At 37.2% G+C, this 20755-nt stretch overlaps 1 protein-coding gene across 1 annotated transcript in view; it reads right to left on the bottom strand.

The window, feature by feature from the left end:
- Nucleotides 1-20755, bottom strand: part of WDR25 (WD repeat domain 25) — a 60123-nt gene that overhangs the window by 36978 nt on the left and 2390 nt on the right. The window contains exon 2 of the mRNA XM_066321888.1: nucleotides 19254-20017. Within this exon, the coding sequence (XP_066177985.1) occupies nucleotides 19254-19958 (705 nt within the window). The 5' untranslated portion in view covers nucleotides 19959-20017. The remainder of the gene's footprint in view (nucleotides 1-19253; nucleotides 20018-20755) is intronic.

Genomic DNA, 20755 nt, shown 5'->3' with positions numbered 1-20755 from the left:
TAAGAGCAAAGGATTTCTTTACCCAGAGCAGAGTACATTTTGATAACTACAACTAGAAGTTTGGTTATTTAAGTGACACTGAAGAGAATGCTAAGTTTTAGTTGTGTAGCAAAGATAACTTTGTACTGAAATCGGGTTAGCCAGAACAAGAGAGCACTGAAAAAATAGGTAATTTATTTGGACAGGGTTTTTTTAATTAAACTGAACATATTTTAATTGCTTTGAAGAATATGCCTAACCTGAAGGCTGCAGGAATAAACTTTGGCTGAGGTCTTCTCGAGATTTTTCTGCATAAGATGTTATTTAGCAGGATGGACGTACAATAGAGGAATGTCCACTTGTTCTAGTTATACTAGGGTAACTCAGACTGAGAATTTTTCCAATTTTTCTTGACAAAAACATTCTGCTTTACCACAGTTGTTTTTACCATTACTGAGTTATTATGATGCTCATGTGTCTCTAAGCACTTGGGAAAGTAATGGGAAAAACATACAAGAAGTTTATGGTCCAAGTGACAGAGGTCTCTCAGTGCAAGGTTTGATCTACTGCTTCCCCTGGAACAAACTGTTCCTTGTGTTGTGAATGTTCTGCCTTCTAATGCACACATGGAATTGCTGCATGTGAATGGGAAGCACTGCTTCCTGTGGAAATTAAAGAGCCTCCAGACAGCTCCTAACACAAAGCTGTCTCCCATAATCCTCAATGACAATTCCTCACAGGGACATCTCAACAAAGTCCAAATCTCTGCCACAGGAATTCCTGCTCAGGTGAGTCTCCATTGGATGTGTGAAGGTAGATTTTATCTAGTATAAAGTCTGTGAAAAATACTGTTAAGTCTTGGAAGCTGAGGAGCATCAAAGAATGAGTAACATGGTGAGATTCAAATGATTTATTATATTAAGGATATTTGCACTTCCTGGCCATTCACAAGGAGTGTAGGAGACGCATGCCTCAAACATATCAGGATTTCTCAAAACTAGACATTTGACTCCCAGGATATTCAGTGCCTCCTCTAAGATCTGCTGACCCAAACAAAACAGTTCGCCCCACACATGGGCTGGCTGTCTTGTGTGCAGCAGTACACACACATTAACCCACAGCTGACTTTTAAAATCCCTGACTTTTAAATGTAGAAAGAAATCCTGCTCTGATGCAGTTATCTAGAAAAGTTGCTTTTCAAATTGTCCATTTTAATTTTTTTTTCAGCCTCCCTCCAAGCACACATCACAGTTCAGTTTTCTTCATTCAGCACAGCCATCACCATAACTCAGCCTTGGCCCTGACGTGGGGCCAGGCACAGCGCAGGGCTTGTGACCACGTCACGTTTACTGTACTCCAACTCCACCTTCCCTTCCAGCTTCCCCACGTTATGTTGGTCATAACAGATATATTTCACTTCCATCGATCTCCAGTATGTTTGGGCCATTATACCCATTTCCACCCTTCATATCCATGTGTCTCCACACTAAAGGGGGATGGTTTGGGCTTGGTCTCCCACCTAGGTAAGACCCCCACCAGCAGTACTCCAACTGTCTCAGGTACACCAGAACTTGACTAATTCACATTAATTTTAGCACAGATATACAACATTGGCTCTGTCATGCTATTTTCTTTTAAAGTCTATTCCTTTTTCAAATGAAATGAATACTGCAGCTCGTCTTTGTAAAGGAATTTACACAGCATCAACACACATCATTAGAATACTCAGATTTTTATTTTTTCTTGCAGGGAACTCAAGCATCTACATATTAACAACTTTACATAAAACAAAACTGATTAGCTTTTGTTATTTCTCCTTTGCATATCTATGCAAACCACTAGACAAAAAGGGGCCTGGCATTCATGTGACAAATAACAGAAGACTGCAAATATGTTTAATATTCTTTGTAATATAGCTCAGTTCCTATAACATCATTTAGATTGCCCTATGGAGTTTCTGTACTTTGTACTTTATAACATTTAATATCTCTCCTGTGAAATCTTGAAGAACAACCTATTCCAACAGAAAGTCAACCCAACAGAAAGTTATTGACAACGATTTCATGAAGATCTTTGTCCCAAAGGGCACTGGTAGGTATTTTGCAAATCTAATGTACATCTAGTCAGCAGAGGGTTTTCAGTGCTCACATTCCTGCAATGTAGTACACCTCACCTGAGGTTGAACAAGAGATCTTTGATTATGTTTATCAGCAATACAAAGCACAATAGTTTGCATCAAATTTTAAGATTCAAAAAATAACCTTAAAAGATCAACTACTTACTTTTTTCACATTCTGCACAAGACTTTGGTAAACAGTTTTTTCTTTATTAATAGGTCGGGGGCTGTTTATTTTAACAACAAATTCAAAAACATCAAACAAAGACACAATATTCATTTAAAAATACAGGATGTTTTTTTCTTAAAGCCAATAAGCATAAAAAAAATTGTACTTGGTTTACCTAGATATCACAAACTGAAGAAAAACTACAGCAATTTAAGACAGAAGCTGTATCTCAAAGAGGGATTATTACTGTAGTCGGAATGTTTCGAAGTTAGTTTCCAGCTGTAACTGACTTATTACATTTAACTAGGAGTACTGCTCAAATGAGAAGTCCTGCTACACAAGTGTGGGTGGAAGCATCTATAAATACTCAGATCCGTACATGTTAAAAAGCATCTACTATGCTCTCCAACAACAGTTTAGAAATTAGGTAACAAGCTTGCATATTTGTTGTGATTTCACCATATTATGGAGATTGTATCGATAACTTTTATTTTACAGCTGGGGTAAGAGCATGCCTTTGCAACTGGAAATGAAAATTATAGCTCCTGCTGAAAACCTAGGACCAAATTAAAAGCTAACTTTCTCCAATGTGGATGTTGACTTGAAACTATGAATTAATGACAGAGTTATCAAGGAGCAGATATGAACACACTGACACCTGCAAACATTGCCTGGCATTTACACAGGACCCAATTAAGTTATTTTTAATTAGAGAAGTAAATGTAATATTTAGATTCTTGTAAAATACACACCACTGTCCTCCCCTGTTTTGTTCTAAAGCCTGAACACGCTTCATTTAGCAAGCAATAATGCATCACTGTGGTATTCTATCAGTAGGAGCTGCCTCTGATTACATTCCCATAGTACAAACCTACTTGATCAGCACATCAGTGCAGTGGTACCATGAGAAATCCCAGCTAAACTCAGGCCAGAGAAATACCTGTGTATCCCAGCAGAGCATCACAGCAGTCCCACTCAGCACCTTTGAAACCCAAGCCAGCTCAACTGCTCTGAAACTTGCACATAAACCCAAAGGTCCACCACAGGTCCCAGAGTGCTCAGCTCCTTGGCACCACTGCAACATAATACACATAAACAGTGCAGCCTTGGGTGCAGCATTTCTCACTGCAGCAGCAGTACAACACATTTACAGAAAGTGTTATTTCACCCGGAAATATTTTATTGCATTTACTTCACTGCCACTGCAGACCTACAGAACAAAGAATTTCAAAATTAGAAGTTAATGTTAATATTTAGGGTTTGGCTTACTTGAAAATTCTAGTAGCATTGTAGGCTACCATGCATTAGCACATATTTAAATAGATTAGTGACCAGTTTTGATCGAATTTTTCAAGAATATTTAAATCCTATTTAAGCACATAAATGTGAATGATTTCTAAAATAAACAAAGAATGTCAGCAGCTAAATATCAAGTTTTTGGATAATCCAGACTGTCTACTGAGATACCCAATAGTAGATTTCTCAAAGAAGAAAAGAGCCCTTCATGTATAAGGGCAGGAGAAAAAAGTAAGCAAAAATTGTTTTGTTTCAACCCATTTGGCACAGCAGACACATGGTTGAAAGCTCTTTGACAGCATTACCAGACCATTCAGTTAGAATGGGTCTGTGACTGCCTAAATACTTAAAATCAAAACTTGGTTGTTGTGAAAAGCTTGTTTTCTCCAGTTAATTCTACAGATGAAAAATTGTCATTGGGAAGTTTCCCCAGTGAAGTCCTTACCAATTCCAACACTATTTTCACATAACATGTGAAGGGGAACACACATAAGCATACATAAATTCCACAATCAAATTCACTTTATTATTTTAGCTTCCTATTACTCAATGTCTCCTCCATTTGTGTTGCCATCACTAAAACATGCATAAAATATTCATCACTCCCCTTGGTTATGCTTTCATATACCTGCAGTTATCTCTACTCCCACTGTACAAAGCACAGATAATTAGTTTAATGAGTCTTCATGACTGTTTCTAAAATTTAGTAGCTTTTCTTCCTGTTCTCTGAACTAGTTTGAAATTGATGTCTGAGAGATCAAACTTAGCTTAGCATGTTGTAAGTACCATCCTAAATTAAAGACTTAAAAGTATTTAATGTACTATATAGAAAAATATTATTCTGAAATATAAGCTCCAAGTTACTACCAAGGGATTTCAATGGACTCTCCATTCACCAGGTTAATGAAGGGCAAAGAGAATATGCAGTTTGTAAGTAAAAGTAGTTGACAATAGATGTTCACTGCTAATTTAAGGGTCTTTCTATATATACTTAAATACATATATTTTAATATACATACACATATACACACATAAGCATACATAAAGTGCTGCAAAAAAGTCAAAAGAAAGATTCACTATTGAAGAAAGATTTATTTTGATGGAAAAACTTGAAAAGAATCCTTGGATATTTCAATTAAGTTTCTACCTGAAAAGCAGAGAAGATACAAGAGGGAACTTGGAAACTAGAATATAGGGAAGATTTTCTAGGATCTGTGAGGGGTTATTTTTTGGTTGCAGTTTAAGCTGTCTTGGGCTGTGGAATGCTCTCTGCCAAGAAAAAGCATCCTTAGAGAGAGAAAAGCACACAGAATGTAAGCGCTATGACTGAAAAAGCCCCTTCTGGTATTATCATAAGCCATATTTCTTTAGCTGAAGATGTCAACACACCTTTGTAACACCTCATGATGGATCTAGCCTGCCAGTCTAATTTGCTACAGCTTCTCTTTTCTTATGCTGCCAAGGAAAAAAATCAACTGCTTGCTTTAAAAAAAAATAATTATATACATCACAGTTCAGGTGCTAAAAACCAAATGGAATGAAATAATTGATTATCCATGCTGCAGTGGTACAGGTAAAGAGTACAGAGGGCCAAAGCAATTGCACTACACTCAGAATGATTTAAATAAAATCTGGATTCTATACCAAGAAACCTTTAGAAGCAAAATACATTTTTCACAGTAGGTAAGAGATTCCAGAAACATAAGTACTACCTTGAGTAATTACTGTTAATTAACTAGCGATGAGGCACTATTTCCAAATGTGACATTTAAAGCACATAATGTGATTGTGAATATTCACAAAGATAATTAAGTTCATCTGCTTCAAGTCCTTGATTTCAGCACATCTGAAAACACCTCTTAAACTATCATTAGACCTGTAATCAAGTATTTTGTTGCTCAGGAAAATTGCATACTTTTGCTTACCTGCTAATATTGGGATATGTATTCAAATGCCAGTACGTGGCTTTTGATAAAAAAACTCTCCTTCAGGCAAATGCTGAGAAAAAAAACCAAAAACCAACACTAATTCTGATTGTTTTCTCAGAAGGGACCATTAAAAATTAATTCCTCACACCATCAGATGGAAACAAAACTAAGAACTGCTGAGTTTCCCTAACTGAAGTCAAGATCACAACACTGACATGAACGATACTTGACTGAAAATATTCATCATCAAGTTAAAGGCACCCCCAATGCACATTCTGAGGATACTATTCATGTTAAGTTGCATACTTTCTTCCATCTTCTTCATAGATAGGTCCATTTCTATAAAAAAAGAAAAATTAAACTGAATTCAGGGATGAAATACAATATATAATGTAAAAATGTGAAAATCAGGAAATGTGAAAATGCACTGACTTCATTCTGTTGGAAAAAAAGTTTTAACCATTACTGTCTTCAGAGGCAGAGGAAGTCTTTGATCATCAAACTCTGATCTTGGTCTTGATTAAGACCTTCTTGGAGAAATAAACTCTGAAAATAGGGAAAAATGACCCCAAGAACAGAATGTCAGAAGAGTCATGACTTGGTGTTTTGTCTTTTGTTCTTTTAAGAGTAAAGACAGCTTCTTTCCACTAGGAAAGAGATTAATGAATAATGTGCTTCAAGATGGAGAAGAAACATTTAGACAGCGTTCTAAAGTACAAAAGGTTAAATTTACTCTATCGCTCTCCAATTATTTGACATAGAGGATTTTTAATCAGTCAAAACAACGGTGTGAATAATTATGTACTCTAAGGATGTCCTACTGGTTTGTATCTCTCAGCCCAGTTTGAACAGCCGTTTTATTCTATACTCTTTCCTGATCAAACTTTTATCAAGGATTATGTTTGAAGAGAAAAACAAGGCAAAACCTTTCTAAAAAAAGAAAAATGAAATGTTCTTAAGGTGCATAGCGCCAAGTAACTCCTGACCTTGTCTAAAAGCCAGTTCCTGCTGCTGCCTGGCTGCATTAAGTGTAGATTTACTGTTCTGCTTCAAAGCCCATCGCAGGCACTGGCAACGCCAATTGCCAGCAGAACAGAGGGGATGAGACACTCTGTGCCACAGGTCATTAATCCCAGTCAGCAGCGCCCTGCTCATACCGGCAGCCAGCTGGACTTCACTCAGGAGGGCATTATCGTCCAGGAAAGTGTTGGTCCATTCCTCAGCAGTGAAAGGAGAACACCTGACCCCAAACACAGCATACATCTCACACAACCAATTCCAGGCTTGGGAAGAACCTCCTCAATAGATCTACATGTTACCCACTTTCCCCAATATTTCTTTCCTTAAACTACAAATAGACTGAGAAAACATGAAGAAAAAAAGTGTTCTACAGTCTCTGGAGATGAACAACAGTGAGAATTACAACCATGTTGCTACACTTCTACTAAAGACACGAGTTCAGATAAAAGTGATCTTCAACCAAACTAATCAATAAAATCATAACTGTAGCTCTCTTTCCAAGTGCTCAAAGCATGTTTCAGAGAAAATCAACCTACTCAAGATTATCCAAAAGAAGAAATACAGGCGAAGAGTAAAACTTACTATAGATTTTCCTTTCCCTTTCCTTATTCTGTCCAAGAACACCAAAATACTGTTGAAACACTTTCTTACAGTCCTTCAGTAACCACTTTTGGCAAGTTTCAAAAGAAATAGTTCTGTTTCCATATAAAGTGGTCAGCAAAATAAAACAGGCTGTGGGAGGTTACACTACACTAAATGCTACTACACTAACATTACCACCACCATAATAAGCATAACAGGTTAGCCCCAAGGCAAGCCAGGTTGCCAAACTAGCATTAAATGAAGGCCAACTGCTCCAGGGCACATTTTCAAAGCTACTGGACATTTTAAATTGCCCTGAGCAGTGGGTTACTGCTTTTTATAATAAAACAACCAATGAACAGAAGGAAAAAAAGCAAAAAGTATGTCATTAGTATTTTCTTCTATTTTATTTGTAAGTATGACAAGGTAAGGTCTTCAGACATTTTAGGGGAATAAATATGTATGCTTCTGATGCTCATCACTGAATTTACACCAAATTAAGAGGAAAGCAACAGCTTAAAACATATTATTCAATTTAATTCATCTGCTCTACAGAGCTAGCATGATGGTATTAGACCATATATACCACAACACATTGATTATTGTATGCTGTTTTCTTAAACCATCCTAAAATGCCAATTAACTATCTTCTGAATTATTGCAGAAATTTGTACTAAGAAGCCTAGAAATTAACATCCTATGTATTAGGTAGCCCAAATGAAAAATCAGAAATTCTCATCCAAAACCCCAAATAGTCTCAAGAACAGTTGAGCAAAGTCAGACCAAACAGCAAGATTCACACCAACAGAGACTTTGTTTGATGTTTTAGTCATCTCTACCAATCAATCTTTTTTAGCTAATTCCCACCATTTACAAGAGAGATGGGCTTACCAAATGCTGAGTAACACAGCAAGCTGACAAGGAAAGAAAAGAGAGAAAATAGGAAAATAAAAAGAGAACCACTATTTAGACAAGCAACCTTTACATTTACACACAATGTGCACAAAAAAAAAAAAAAAAAAAAAAAAAAAAAACCTACAACAATTTGCAAATAAGTGTAAAATAAGTGTATACATCCACAAACTTAAAATCATCAGTTATCAAAGACTCTATCCTTCCCAAGAGCAAAGTGTTTCTGCCATGTCATCAATCGTCATCTTTTAACATCGTGTGTTCTTTATTGTGCAGAAAGATTCTGGGACAAATACACCTGAAGCTAATCACAAGTTTTCCATAAACCATTGACTCTAAGGAATATGCTCAGAGAGATCACATCCTCAGCCAGCTAAAACTTATGAGCGTGACTGTAGCTACAAAATAGCAATTGTACATTCATGCTGGGCAGACAGTGCAAGAGATACATTTCCCACACACACCAAAACAAAGTGAAGAATTCCCATCTAATTTGCAGTTAACCTTTAAGTGTTTTGTGACTAATCACTGCACTATGGCTAACCCCGTGGATGTTCCTCAAATGGCAAGTTCCTGGAAAACGTAGAAGTGAAAAGAAGTTACAACATCCTTATAAATCAGCTAGTGATTCAAGCTATCGTTTGTTCTAGAATATGAAAAATCAGAATTATTTTAGCATAAGACAAAGCTAAGTATAGCAAAGATACTTAAATCCCCACCCCTGCTGTACACTACACATCCACAAAAATTTACTTTACATACATTAGCTACTTCACACACAGCAGTAGGTGTATTTGGGATGACACAGTTCAAGCAGAGCACTTTGACGCACGAATTCAAGTAATTCAAGAAAAACATACATTTAATGACAGGTAGCTATTAAGATTTACTTTTAAACCACCAAATTACCTACTGCTCCCTCTATGTGGAAGAAGAACATGGCATAAATCTGGCTTCTCATCAACTTCAGAATGCAGTGTAGTGTGTGTAGTAGTGTGTTAAGAATAACACATGTGCTCACAACACCTAAAAGCACAATCCCAGTAGTGGTTACTAGCAGACAGTTTTGGGCCCAGAAAACACTTCAGCAATCAAGATCTTACCAGCAGGCAAAGGAGAAGAACTTCAAATGTATTGCAGCTCTCCAGGAGATAATTAGCTAAATTACTATAGCCATTTATTAAATAATCTGGTTTCCCCTTCATCTCTATGAATCATATTCATTAGCATCAATCACTTCTTCAAGTCACAAACATTTATGCTCTATTAAAAGCAGGGATTCCTCAAAAGTGCCAGACACCTCAATTTCAGACTTACAGCACTTTTGAGGCAAATTGCCTTAAGCATCCTCAGTTCTTGCAGGTAAGGAAGGACTGGCTATTTTCACAAGCATATCCCACAGACACATCCCACAGATTTGGAACATCCACTACTGGCATAAGAAGCACTGTTCTATTCAGAACACAAGCCTTAGCAACTGCACTCCCAGCTTCTGAAACACCGTGTGTCTACTCCTGCTGACCTGTGATTTCTGAAAACAAGGAGAAAACCACCATAGACAAACTCCCTCCCTTATGGGGGAGGTTTTCTTAAGCTTCAGTTAAACAGTAGCTATCAAAATCCAAATCATAGCTGTTTGTACTGTACCTCAATACTATCATACTTTAATATAAAACTGCCAATCTGCTAAGGCTACTCATGTACTTTACAGCTTTATATTGATCTATGCACATCTATAAAATCAGATACCATCAGACACCATCTTCTTCACACAGTCAATGAAACAAATAAATACAACAAAAACAAACCTGAAAGGAGCAATTAAATCTGTCTCATTCTTGCATATTATCCACTGGGAGCACCTGGCACAGCAGGGACAACAGCTATGGACAAGTTCTGGTGACCCAACCATCACATGAGTGGCGGCTGTTCACTGGCACAACAGAGCTGGGCACTGCCAGCTGTGCACACCCTGACAGGGTATTTGTGCAATGGCACAGAGCAACACATCGCTGCAGCACATCTAAAAATAATGGTAGAGAGTTGTACTTAGGGACTAATTTTTACTTGGAAGAAATTACCTAAGCCAAATTTACAGGCAAATTCTGTCCATCCCCAGTGTTAACCAGATGACTTTCTTATTTCAAGAAGTAGTTTTTGCAGTCATACTGCCCACCCTGATTTGAGTAATACCTGAGAGACAGTACACAGTGATTTAGAACAGCTATCTGAAAACCTGAGCTTTAATGAATCTTGCATTTATCAGCCAGCCTGGGCTAGTTATATTTTTCTTTACAATTTGGTTCTTTCAACCAAAAAATAAACCATTTATTATTCCTAAGGCTACTGAGAATGTTGATAAGTGGGGGGAAAAAAAACAACAAAACACAAAAACAAAGTGAAAAAACAAATAAATCAAAACAAAATATTAAAGATCCTCCTCTCTGCAAAATATAGATGCAATCTTAAACCCACTGATGTTAGTGACATAACCCAGTATTAAACATGAGAATTAGTTATTCAATTATGGAAATAAACTATTAATTATGTCAAGCAGCTACATGTTTTGCTAGCAATGGGAGCACTTTAACTAGCGCCATTTCAGTACCAGCAAGCAGAGTAAGATTGAACTACCTAATTAATTTTAATTTCTTCTGCATTGTTAACACAGTGCTAGCTTTAACATGTTTATATGACTATGTCAGCCCTAACCACCTGCACCCTTAACTCCCATCCTTTCCAAAGAAAACCAGCTGTGTCCCTCCCTTAGCAGATAAAAATACAAAATTCCATGCACTAGTCACAATGTCCAGAATAAGAAAAAATATTTTAAAGAGGAAATTATAATTTGTAAAGAGGAAAGGAGACCAGAGAAAATGACAGATTCCTAATTCTGACCTCAGGAAGCAAGGTGTTACATAGCTGGCACATGCATAACACACAAGCACTTGCAGTCCTCACTATCATGCCCAGTATTCTTAATCCATCAACCAACTGAAACATCTGAGAAAGGCAGAAGTTTTAATGATATTTTCACATATGTCCTAGAAGAAAAACATCAGTTTTATTAAAAAGAATATAAAATAAAGTGCTCTCTTCACCAGCACAGTAAAGGTAAAGCTCAGCCTTAACAACCTAACCAGCCTGTCACCCAGCACACACAAGCTGGAAGACAAACCCAACACAATTCAACACCAGCCACAAAATGCTTTTTCTTTGAAGAGAGATGATTACTCCAATGAAACATGATATGTATGATAAAGGACAGTAAGCCATTAATTCCAAAGTAATGAAGCAACTTCTTTGAAGAACAAGGTGTTTTCTAATGTTTCTTTCTCTTATAATTTAAAGGGAATTTATAATTAACACTTGTTTTTATAGAACAAATATATAGCAAAGGCATCAATTAAGTTCTTTCTATGAGGCTTCATCCAAAGATTAAGTGTCAGCAATCCTTGGTACATTCACTGGTATTATGACCTTAAAGATGCAACCATGTGACACACGCTAAAAATAAAACCTGCTTTAAAAAAAGCAAGGACATGAACATACTGAAAAGAATAGAAACTTCAGGAAAACTCTTCGTAGCCCTGATGCCAGATAAATCCTACACAAGTAATCTCTCTATAGAACCTGCAAAAGTAGAGCAAAATTTCTCAAAAAGTTGTTTCCTTGACAACATTGACAAACCATGAAGAGTAAGGAATCAAAGTCATAAGACGCCTTGTGGCTTTGTTAGCAGATTTTTTTTTAATATATAGCAGTATGTGAGATGCAGCTATAAAGCCAGCTTTCTAGAAAAGAAGTGAAGTTAGATTGGTGTTATTTATATTTTCAAACAGCAAAAATATTCAGAATTTCTTAACTGTCACAAAAAAATTTAGATACTTCCATAATATATTACAGCCACCTAAAAACTTAAAACTACTCTAGCTCATTTTTTTCCCCAAGTACCAAAATCTTGACTTTTTCACCAGCAATCTTCCTGACACGCCGAGAGTGGGGATAACACCATCATACATCTCTCCCATCTCAGCTGACATTCTGCCATTAGACAGCACAGCAGCTGCTCACACAGATCCTGTGTGTAATTGGAGAGCTCACCTCACCACCAGGTAACCTCTACCAGCTCACTTCATTAGAGGCACTGCTCCACTGACATCTCCAGCCCTGCCTCAGTTCCCAAGCAGGCTGGTTGTGCTGGGAGGAGCACAAGGTTGCTTTTTCCTCTGCTACTTCAGAGACACAGTGAACAACTGAAGAGCTCCCAGCAGAAAGGAAGTGTAGAGCTCACCCATTTGGGACAGATGGGTTGCTAAGGAAAAGGTCAGATAAATGCTTTCAATTCCTCATAAGTCTGCAATAATGATACAAGTAACCAAAGCTCTTTTTAGGTAACGTGAGAGAACAGAATCCTTTCTTCAACATCACTGTTAAGGATATTTAGGAGTCATTCTGTATGCTTTTGGATTTCCACAGAGAAAAGGTTTGTGAAATAATACTGTCAGAACAACCATGTTATCCTGTGCATCTCACCTGTGGCCACTTTGCATCTGTTGATCAGTGTCAACCAAATTTCACAGAAGGCCTCAGTATTCTTCCCTCAAGGCTTAATCATGCTAACCAGCTGAATAAAAGTGAAAGACGCTGCAGAAGCTCTAGAGAAAGAAATTGAAGAGGATTTGTAGCCAAACTCAAAACACAGACAGGCTTCAGCAATTTCCCTGCTCTTGGAAGAAGTTTTATTTTCAAATTTTTTCTTTGAATAAATTCCAATTTATTTTTGCGGGGGTGAGGGGGAACACAGGCATACTAACTACACTGAAATATCCATCCCACTCTTGTCCCCCACAGCCACATCCTCAAGCACAGCCACAAAGCAGTCAAAAATGCTCCACAAGAACACTTGGGGTATCACTCTTGCATACTTTAAGGAGATCCTAAGTCAGGAGTCATTTCCAAGCGGGAAAAAACCTTATGACATCACAAAGCTAAAACCTCACCCAGAAGCTAAGAGGCTCACTGCATTTTTGCCCTCCCCTTTTCTCCAATGTCAGTCTTCATATAAGTATTAAGATAAATTCTAATCCAAAGTAGTACTGAATTTAGTTCTTGTTAGTGCAGAAGGAAAGAAACAATGGCTTATCAAACCCTACAGAGATGAGGATGGTGCTATTTATACTCAAAGAAACATACTCCTTTGAAAAAATCCTTTGAGGCTTAAGAGTGTGTCAAACACTTAGAACATAATAAAAACTATACAAGTCATCTCCAGCTGTGGATTCTGAAAAAGTGAACAAAGGCTTTACAAGGATTTCTGTTTCCTTGACAACAGCATCACTGGAAACAAGAAAATAATTAAAAAAATCTCTCTCTCTAACAGCGATCTCTAAACATTACCAAGGTACCAAAGTACCAAATGTGAAACAACTCTTACCCACACAAACCTTTTGGATGAAAAGGCCAAAATTCACCACTTTCATGAACTGTTCTTTGCTGATATGTGTCACCAGCTTTTGCAGAACCATTGTGAGAGCTATCTATTACATCCTGACCTGGATTATCAGCTACCCATGGCACAGCCAGAAAATTTCACTGATGGTCAAATACATTCCTTCCTGCATGATGTTCCTTTTCTTACAAAAATAAGCATTATGGACGACACTTCTCATTGAAGTGTATGAAATAATTTTGTTAGAAGAAGATCAAGGCACACAAAAAAGGCTGGTATTACTATGCATGTACCTATCACTTAAGTGTACTGCCATCTTAATAACCAGCAATCTTAAAGTCACTGGAAAAAATATGCACAGTTCTAAACAGACAAGGGAAGGCAGCCAGAACCTTCATAAAGAAAAGTCTGCTTCAGTGTTTCAGAACAGCCTATTTAGTAGCCTTTTCAACAAGAAAACAATGGGGGTTTTCCCACATCTAGGTAAGCAACACACAGTATCCAGAATATGAGCATTCCTTGCCACTTCCAAGTTAATGGGGAGAAAACTACTTGTTATTTTTAATATACATTATTTAAAATGTACCAACAGAGATCTTCAAAACATTTCAAATAAAGAACATATGTATCAAATAGGATGACTTCCCAATTTGTCATGTTATCATCACCTACAGTTCAAGGAATATTGCCACAATTAGATTTTAAAAATCAATCTAAGAGTTACCCTACTTGAAGTACTAGCAGCATGATAGCTAATTCTGCTTAGTGAACAGTTTGAATCCAGCCTAGCTGTGACAGGGCTACAGCCATCTCCCAGCTATGCCTGAGTGTACAGGAAATATGCTGGCAGCTTAAACTTATTCCTTAATAAACAGACATGCCTGTTTAGAACAACAAGAAACTTCCAATTCCAAATGAACTGTGTACACAATGGTTGAAAACAGAAATATTAGATTTTGCTACTCTGAGGCAGGACAGTGGCCAATATGTAGGAAATTTGTGTGGCCACTATCTCTGCCACACACATTTGATGCATTGAGGCTATCATCTTCTATTATTCAGTCCAGGATCAAGAATAACAAAATTCCTGGAACATACTACTGTGCTATCATTCTCCTAACAGATACAAAACCACAAAATAATAAAATACTTTGAAAGTATAATTGAAAATTGTATTTCTTGTGGCATTTGACACGCTCCAGGAACCAAAATCTGTACATTAAATTTAAGAACTATGAATAACATACCACTCTAAATCTAATGATTGCAAAAGAGTCTCAGAAGGCTGGAGAAGTATCTGGAAGAAATCTCTTGAGGTAGCAAGTTACAAAGATGAACTACTTAGGAGCTCAGAAATCCCAACTTGAAAATAAGCACAGAAGAGAACTTAAAGGCACCACAAAGCTTCAACTTGTTCTTCTTTACACATCTACTTAGAGTCTGACCCCTGGGCTAGACAGAGCCCCAGTCTGAACCAGTATGGCTATTATGTTCTTAATCGTGGGAAGTCAGCAATGTCCCTGTTCAAGAGACTGACATTATTAAACTCATTTTTAAAATTTTTACTTGTAGACATAGAGCTGTGACTCAATTACCATTCAACTAGGCCAGTAGGGAACAAAACATGTAAGAAAAACTTGCAACAATGTATTAGAACACAATGTATTAATATACATTTTGCATACTCAAAAAATTGCAGCATTTTCTTCCCTTGATCTTCTTTAACAATGGAGAGTGAAGTGCTGAAAATTAAGAAATCTCTGCAACAAACATAACACCTGCTGTGATGCTCTAAATAAAATATGATGAACACAAAATTAACAGCTAACAGATGATTATATAAAGATGTTACCTTGAGTTAATTTTAAGGCAATAATAGAATAAAGGATGTTGAAGTTGTGAACAATTGTTAAAAAGCTAAGTCCAGCACCAGTAACAAGTGAAAATGTTAACATCTGTGTGGCTCTGTGCAATGACAAGATCTTCCAAATAAAAGACACTGACAATGTGAATGCAGCACTGTGGTTTCTGCAATTGACAAATGTCTTTCAAGACACAACCTTTTAATGTTCCCTGTTACCAAAGGCAAAAACTTGTATTCATTGGTAACCTGTGATTCTGGATTCTGTATTTGGGGTTCAAAATCAGAAATACCTAAAGAAGGCCTGATGTTCAGAAAGCATTGAATATCCACACAGTGGGAACCAGGCACCTTTAACAGCAGTGATAACTCTCAAAATTTATGCCAAAAATGCCAGTAGATGAGCTATTAAAATCATGAAAACTATTTTGGTGTTTAAGTAGGAAAACCCAAACATGGCAGTAGATGCCTAAAATTCATTTACAGAAGCTATTCGAACAGAAGGTAGAGAAGTGTTATTCAAAGAAAACAAATTTCATCAGTTCAGACATCAATGTTTCACAGCCCTTAAAATACATACCTAAGTTATAACCATACATAAAAAACATAAGCCACTCACAACAACCTTAGAGTGTAACCATGAAGAGCAGCACTGTCACAGTAAGAGCTCCCCATTCCCTACAGATGGAAAATTTAGCATTAAATAATCTTCTATAAAAGCTCCAGATTTGAAGAACTGTGGGTAATTCACAATGCCTATCACTTCCCACATGGAGTTCTATCTTATTTTCAGGACTCTCAGAAAACTCGGGGATTTTCTTATACATTGAGCAGCACGTGCATAAACTTGTTACTTTGGTCCTTCAACACACAGCATAGAGGCAAATATTAAAGTCTTTGAGTCTTCAGAGGCAGTTTAATTCCCATCCCTTTCTAACATGCTGAGGTGCCCCATCTGCTGGTTAGGAGTGTTACTCTAAAGAATTCTGCCCCTGAGCCTATGATAACTGATACTTTTTCTACTTTACCACTTGATAACTGTTTGAGGTGTTTTAAATGCAGCAATACAGAAGAAATCAGATCAAGTATTTTTCAAGAAAAACCATAAAATGTTCTAATGCAGTTCATTCATTCCTTACTATGCAAGATATTTTTACTAAATGCTTCTGATGATCTTCCAGCTCTAGGCTATTCTTCAGTCAATAGAAACTGAAAACATCAACTCATTTATTATAAATACTTTAGCATGACTTAAACTGATTCATAAAGATGTCAAACTGCACTTTTCAACCTGAGAGAACATAAATGGAAGACCATTCTTTTAGGTATGCATATATATTGTGTTTAGATCAGGAGAAAAAAACCCAAGTAATCAGTTCAATATACACATTTTAGACACGTATCTGTGTGATATGAATGACTTAGTCATCGTAATTTAGATGGGAATAAAAAAATTATGATCACTAAAGCAAGTAAACCAAGTGTTTCTTCCTTCTCCATGCCAAGTTAAAAAAAAATAAATCCTTTCCCACAAAGGAAAATTCTTAGCTTGTGATGAAAGAGGAAATTATTAAGCACATAGGAACAGATAAAATATACCAAAGTGGCTAAATACTACATAAATTGAGTACCACAACAGAGCTCTGGATCAAGCACCACTTTAGCTACCACAGTCATCTCACCTTAGAATCCTCAGTTCTGAGAAACCCCTACTAACATTGGACTTCCAAAAGACAAATGTCTTAATGCATAGGCTGAGTGTAAGGATTGGATCCTCAGACATCTACACTTAAAAATAGTCACAGGCATTCCTGTGACTAACTGAAGGTACAGAGTTTTGAGGCTCTGAATAGCCTCTTCTCCCCAATCATACAGAGACTTTAGGCTTTTAACTGTGCTTTTTGAGTTTTACCCAAATCAGACGTTGAAAGTAAATCACACAAACATCCTGTGTGTTTGTATATTCCCAAGAGAGGGAAAGAGGACACACATTCACTGCCTGGATTTAAATGAGCAATTCCAGCAGGTGTTTTTTGCGCGAGAAAAAAAAAATAATATATATATGTATATATATAATCTGTGTGAAGTTAAAAGGGTGAGGAAAGAGAACAGCTGACCCGCATTTTCAATCAGCTGTTTTATGCACACACCGGAAAATGGACAACTTCAGGCAACACTAGGCAGCCAAAATGAATTCCCAGAAGGTAAAGCAGTGCTGTCGCAGCCACCAGGGATTTATGTGCTCGTGATCCCAGAAGAGAGGGAATTTGGGAGCCCAGCACCAATCCTCGGTGTCACCGCGCCCTCTGCTGCCCAGGACGGCCGGCGTGCCCCGGCGACGAGGCTTCCTTAGAAATAACAGGAAGGGGCATCCTTGGATACAGCCGGCTGCCTCTCTGCCAGCTGCCTTCCAGAAGATAAACTGTGCATTCAGATACTTCCTAAGAGTTACGTTATTCCTTTATTAATTTTTTAGATCCGCATGCTCTGAAGTGTTGCCGACACTAATATATTTCATTTACACTGAATTTCCAAGGGGGGACCTAAACCAGTCAGATTTCTTAAAAAAACAGCTTTACTGTAATGACTGCTTCCAAGCAGGCACGGTAACACTGATTCAGAAAAATAATTATTATTTACGCTCAGATGACAAACCAGACTTTATTTCAGCTTTTTAATAATTTGATATTGCAATAGCAACTTAAGATTTTAGATTTTTATACTAAATTTAGCAAATCCATAACTTCACTTGTAAGTAAAATGAAGCTCTGGAATAGTCAACAAACATTAAGCAGATGATGTGACAATTTAAGACAAAAGGTCAAATTCAGAAACTCAGATGTCAGTACTGTATAATCTAAATTTACATTGCTTCTTAACAGAAACACCCATCAGCACTTTTTGCATAGCTTAGCCTTTTCCTTCTAAGTCTGTTCTTCAAGCAACAGCCAAGAGATAACAAATACACTAAAGATGACTTGCAAGGAGAAATAAAGGTACTTTTTTCTTCTATTGAATGTTTAAGAAAAAGAGGTTTAAAAATCCTAGGAAAGAAGATGGGAGAACTGTGTTGGTATGCTGGCACAAAGGATGTTCCTCCTGTCTCTATTTAGGAAGATTTACTAAAGTCCTCAATTTTAGAAGCAAGAAAATAATTGTGCCTGCCACAGTAAATACATGTTAGAGGCAAAAAAGCATGGCTTCCACCAGAAAGGACACTTGTTGGGCATTCTTATCAAAGCTATGTTCCTGTGCAAGACCACTTCAGAAGATTATTACTGGAACCCAGAGGCACAATCAGCCCCATATTTGGCAAAGCATATATATAAAATATTTTCATTACCCATTTTAAAAACAAAAGCCTCATTGGACTGACTAAATTACCAAAGAACTGAAGACAAATTCATTAAAGCTAGAAAAAAAATCACTCTGAGTATTGAGCAATTAACTCTTGAAATGAATTAAAGTGGGAAGACCCCTTAGATCATGACAAGACACTGTTTTGAGATGCAAAATCCATCTGACCTGACCCACCTCCTCCAGCAGATGTCACACAGGCCTGTAGAAAGGTAAAGTTCTTCAAAATATTATTCCAGTGTTGGTAGTTAGTTGCTTAATGACTCAGGGCAGAATCTATGTGTATACCAGAGTGCTCATGATACAGATCATGAGAAATGACCTAGCAGAAATCTAACTTTTTAAACACTGACATTACTAAAACAAAACCACCAAATTCCAAGATAATGGACCTAACTGTGGGTATAGTAAAGGATTAGGCAGCAAGTTCACAATAATCTTATAAAGCATCTCCCCAAATTCTGAGTACATTGGAACTGTTAAATACACACAAGCAAGGATATTATTTCCAGAAGAGCACTGTTTAATACAATACTTTTAAGTCTGATGATTGAGCCACAAAGCATCTTGCTTTACATTACCTTGACTGTTTTGTCCATAGAAGCTGAGAGAAGCATGTGACTCTGTTCCCGTACAGGACACCACTGGATTTCATTAACAGGGCCGCTGTGTTTAGACATGCAAAATACTAACCTTTTGGGAACTTCAGTTACCTTATATTTAGATCCCAAATATGGCTTAATTAATTCAGAGATCTTTCTCAAAGTCTGCTCTCCTGATACACTTAATTTAACATCACAGTCTGAGCTACCTCTCTGGTCAGATTCCTCTTTTTCAGGCTTATTGGAATTTTCTTGACGCAATCGTTTAGGGATGTATGGTCTGATTCCTTTTATGGCAGTAGTGCTGTCTTTATGTGTTCTCTTCTGGGAAATGCCACTTCCAGAATTTGTTGAAGAGCTTGAAGCCTGTTCATAGTTTTTGTAAGCCACAGATAATGCAGCACGGCCAGAGTACACCCTCTGACAATAGGGAGGTGCCAAGTCAGTGCTGTTATTCTGTGCATGATGCTCAGGGGGACCTTCACAAACCCTGCTCCAGCCAGATCTGCCAGTGCTCCCAGCAGGGTGCAGTTCATACCCACACTTTGTACTACCAGGTGCAAAGTGCTGAACACAACTCACAGAAGAACTCAGCTGGTTTGTTTGTCTGCCAGAAGCATTGGGGGCTTCAGTCTTCCCAGTTTCTGTCTCAGAGTCTGAATCTTCATAAGCAACCAAACTCATTATGGCTAGACACAGCAGACTCCAGAGATCTCAGTGCTGCAGTCCTCCAAAATTATGATCTAAAATAAAGAATTGATTATTCAGAGCACAATTAATTACAGAGTCTACAGTTTGAGTAACTTAGGGATATAAATATGCCTTGCTTTACAAAAATAAATAATTCAAAATTCTTCTTTCTGTTAATCAATGGAATTTATTCCTCTATTGTAACACACTGTACATTCTATTAAACAACACAATTTGCCTCCAAGCCCTTTGCTTACATTTTTAATGCATTGCAGAGGTGTATTTGCATACCACAAAACACTGACAATGAAGATGAAAAGGAAAACAACCTTGCAATATAAACACAGCAAATTACTTTGCCTTACTTCCAACACTACTTCTACACACACACACAAAGAAGAAATTAATTAATTATGTAGTGGTTTGTATGTACATTTATAAGAATATAAATACTACAACACTTTTGGAGTCAGTCTAACAATATCTATTTCTTAACAGTACAGATGACTTGAAAGAAGTGTGTAGGGGTTCAGCTGGCAGTTAAAATGTAAACACATTTTTGACCCCTTCAGCAGCCTCAGACTATGAGGAAATTTCCCAACTATATCCACAGAGCATTTAGTTTTACAGATCAGATAGGCCAGAAGAAACACTGAATTCACTATGTGCATTTATTTACAGAAAAAATGAGAGCACAGATGCCTCAACTGTAGAATAAGTTTTTTTCAACATGTCCAGGAGAAAGAAATCTCATGCCAAGACTGCATATGTAACACGCAGAATAATTCACC

Source organism: Sylvia atricapilla, chromosome 6, assembly GCF_009819655.1.
Source record: "Sylvia atricapilla isolate bSylAtr1 chromosome 6, bSylAtr1.pri, whole genome shotgun sequence".
Lineage (NCBI taxonomy): Eukaryota > Metazoa > Chordata > Aves > Passeriformes > Sylviidae > Sylvia > Sylvia atricapilla.
Note: the sequence above shows the minus strand (reverse complement) of the source record. Positions and strands in the feature narration are given on the sequence as shown.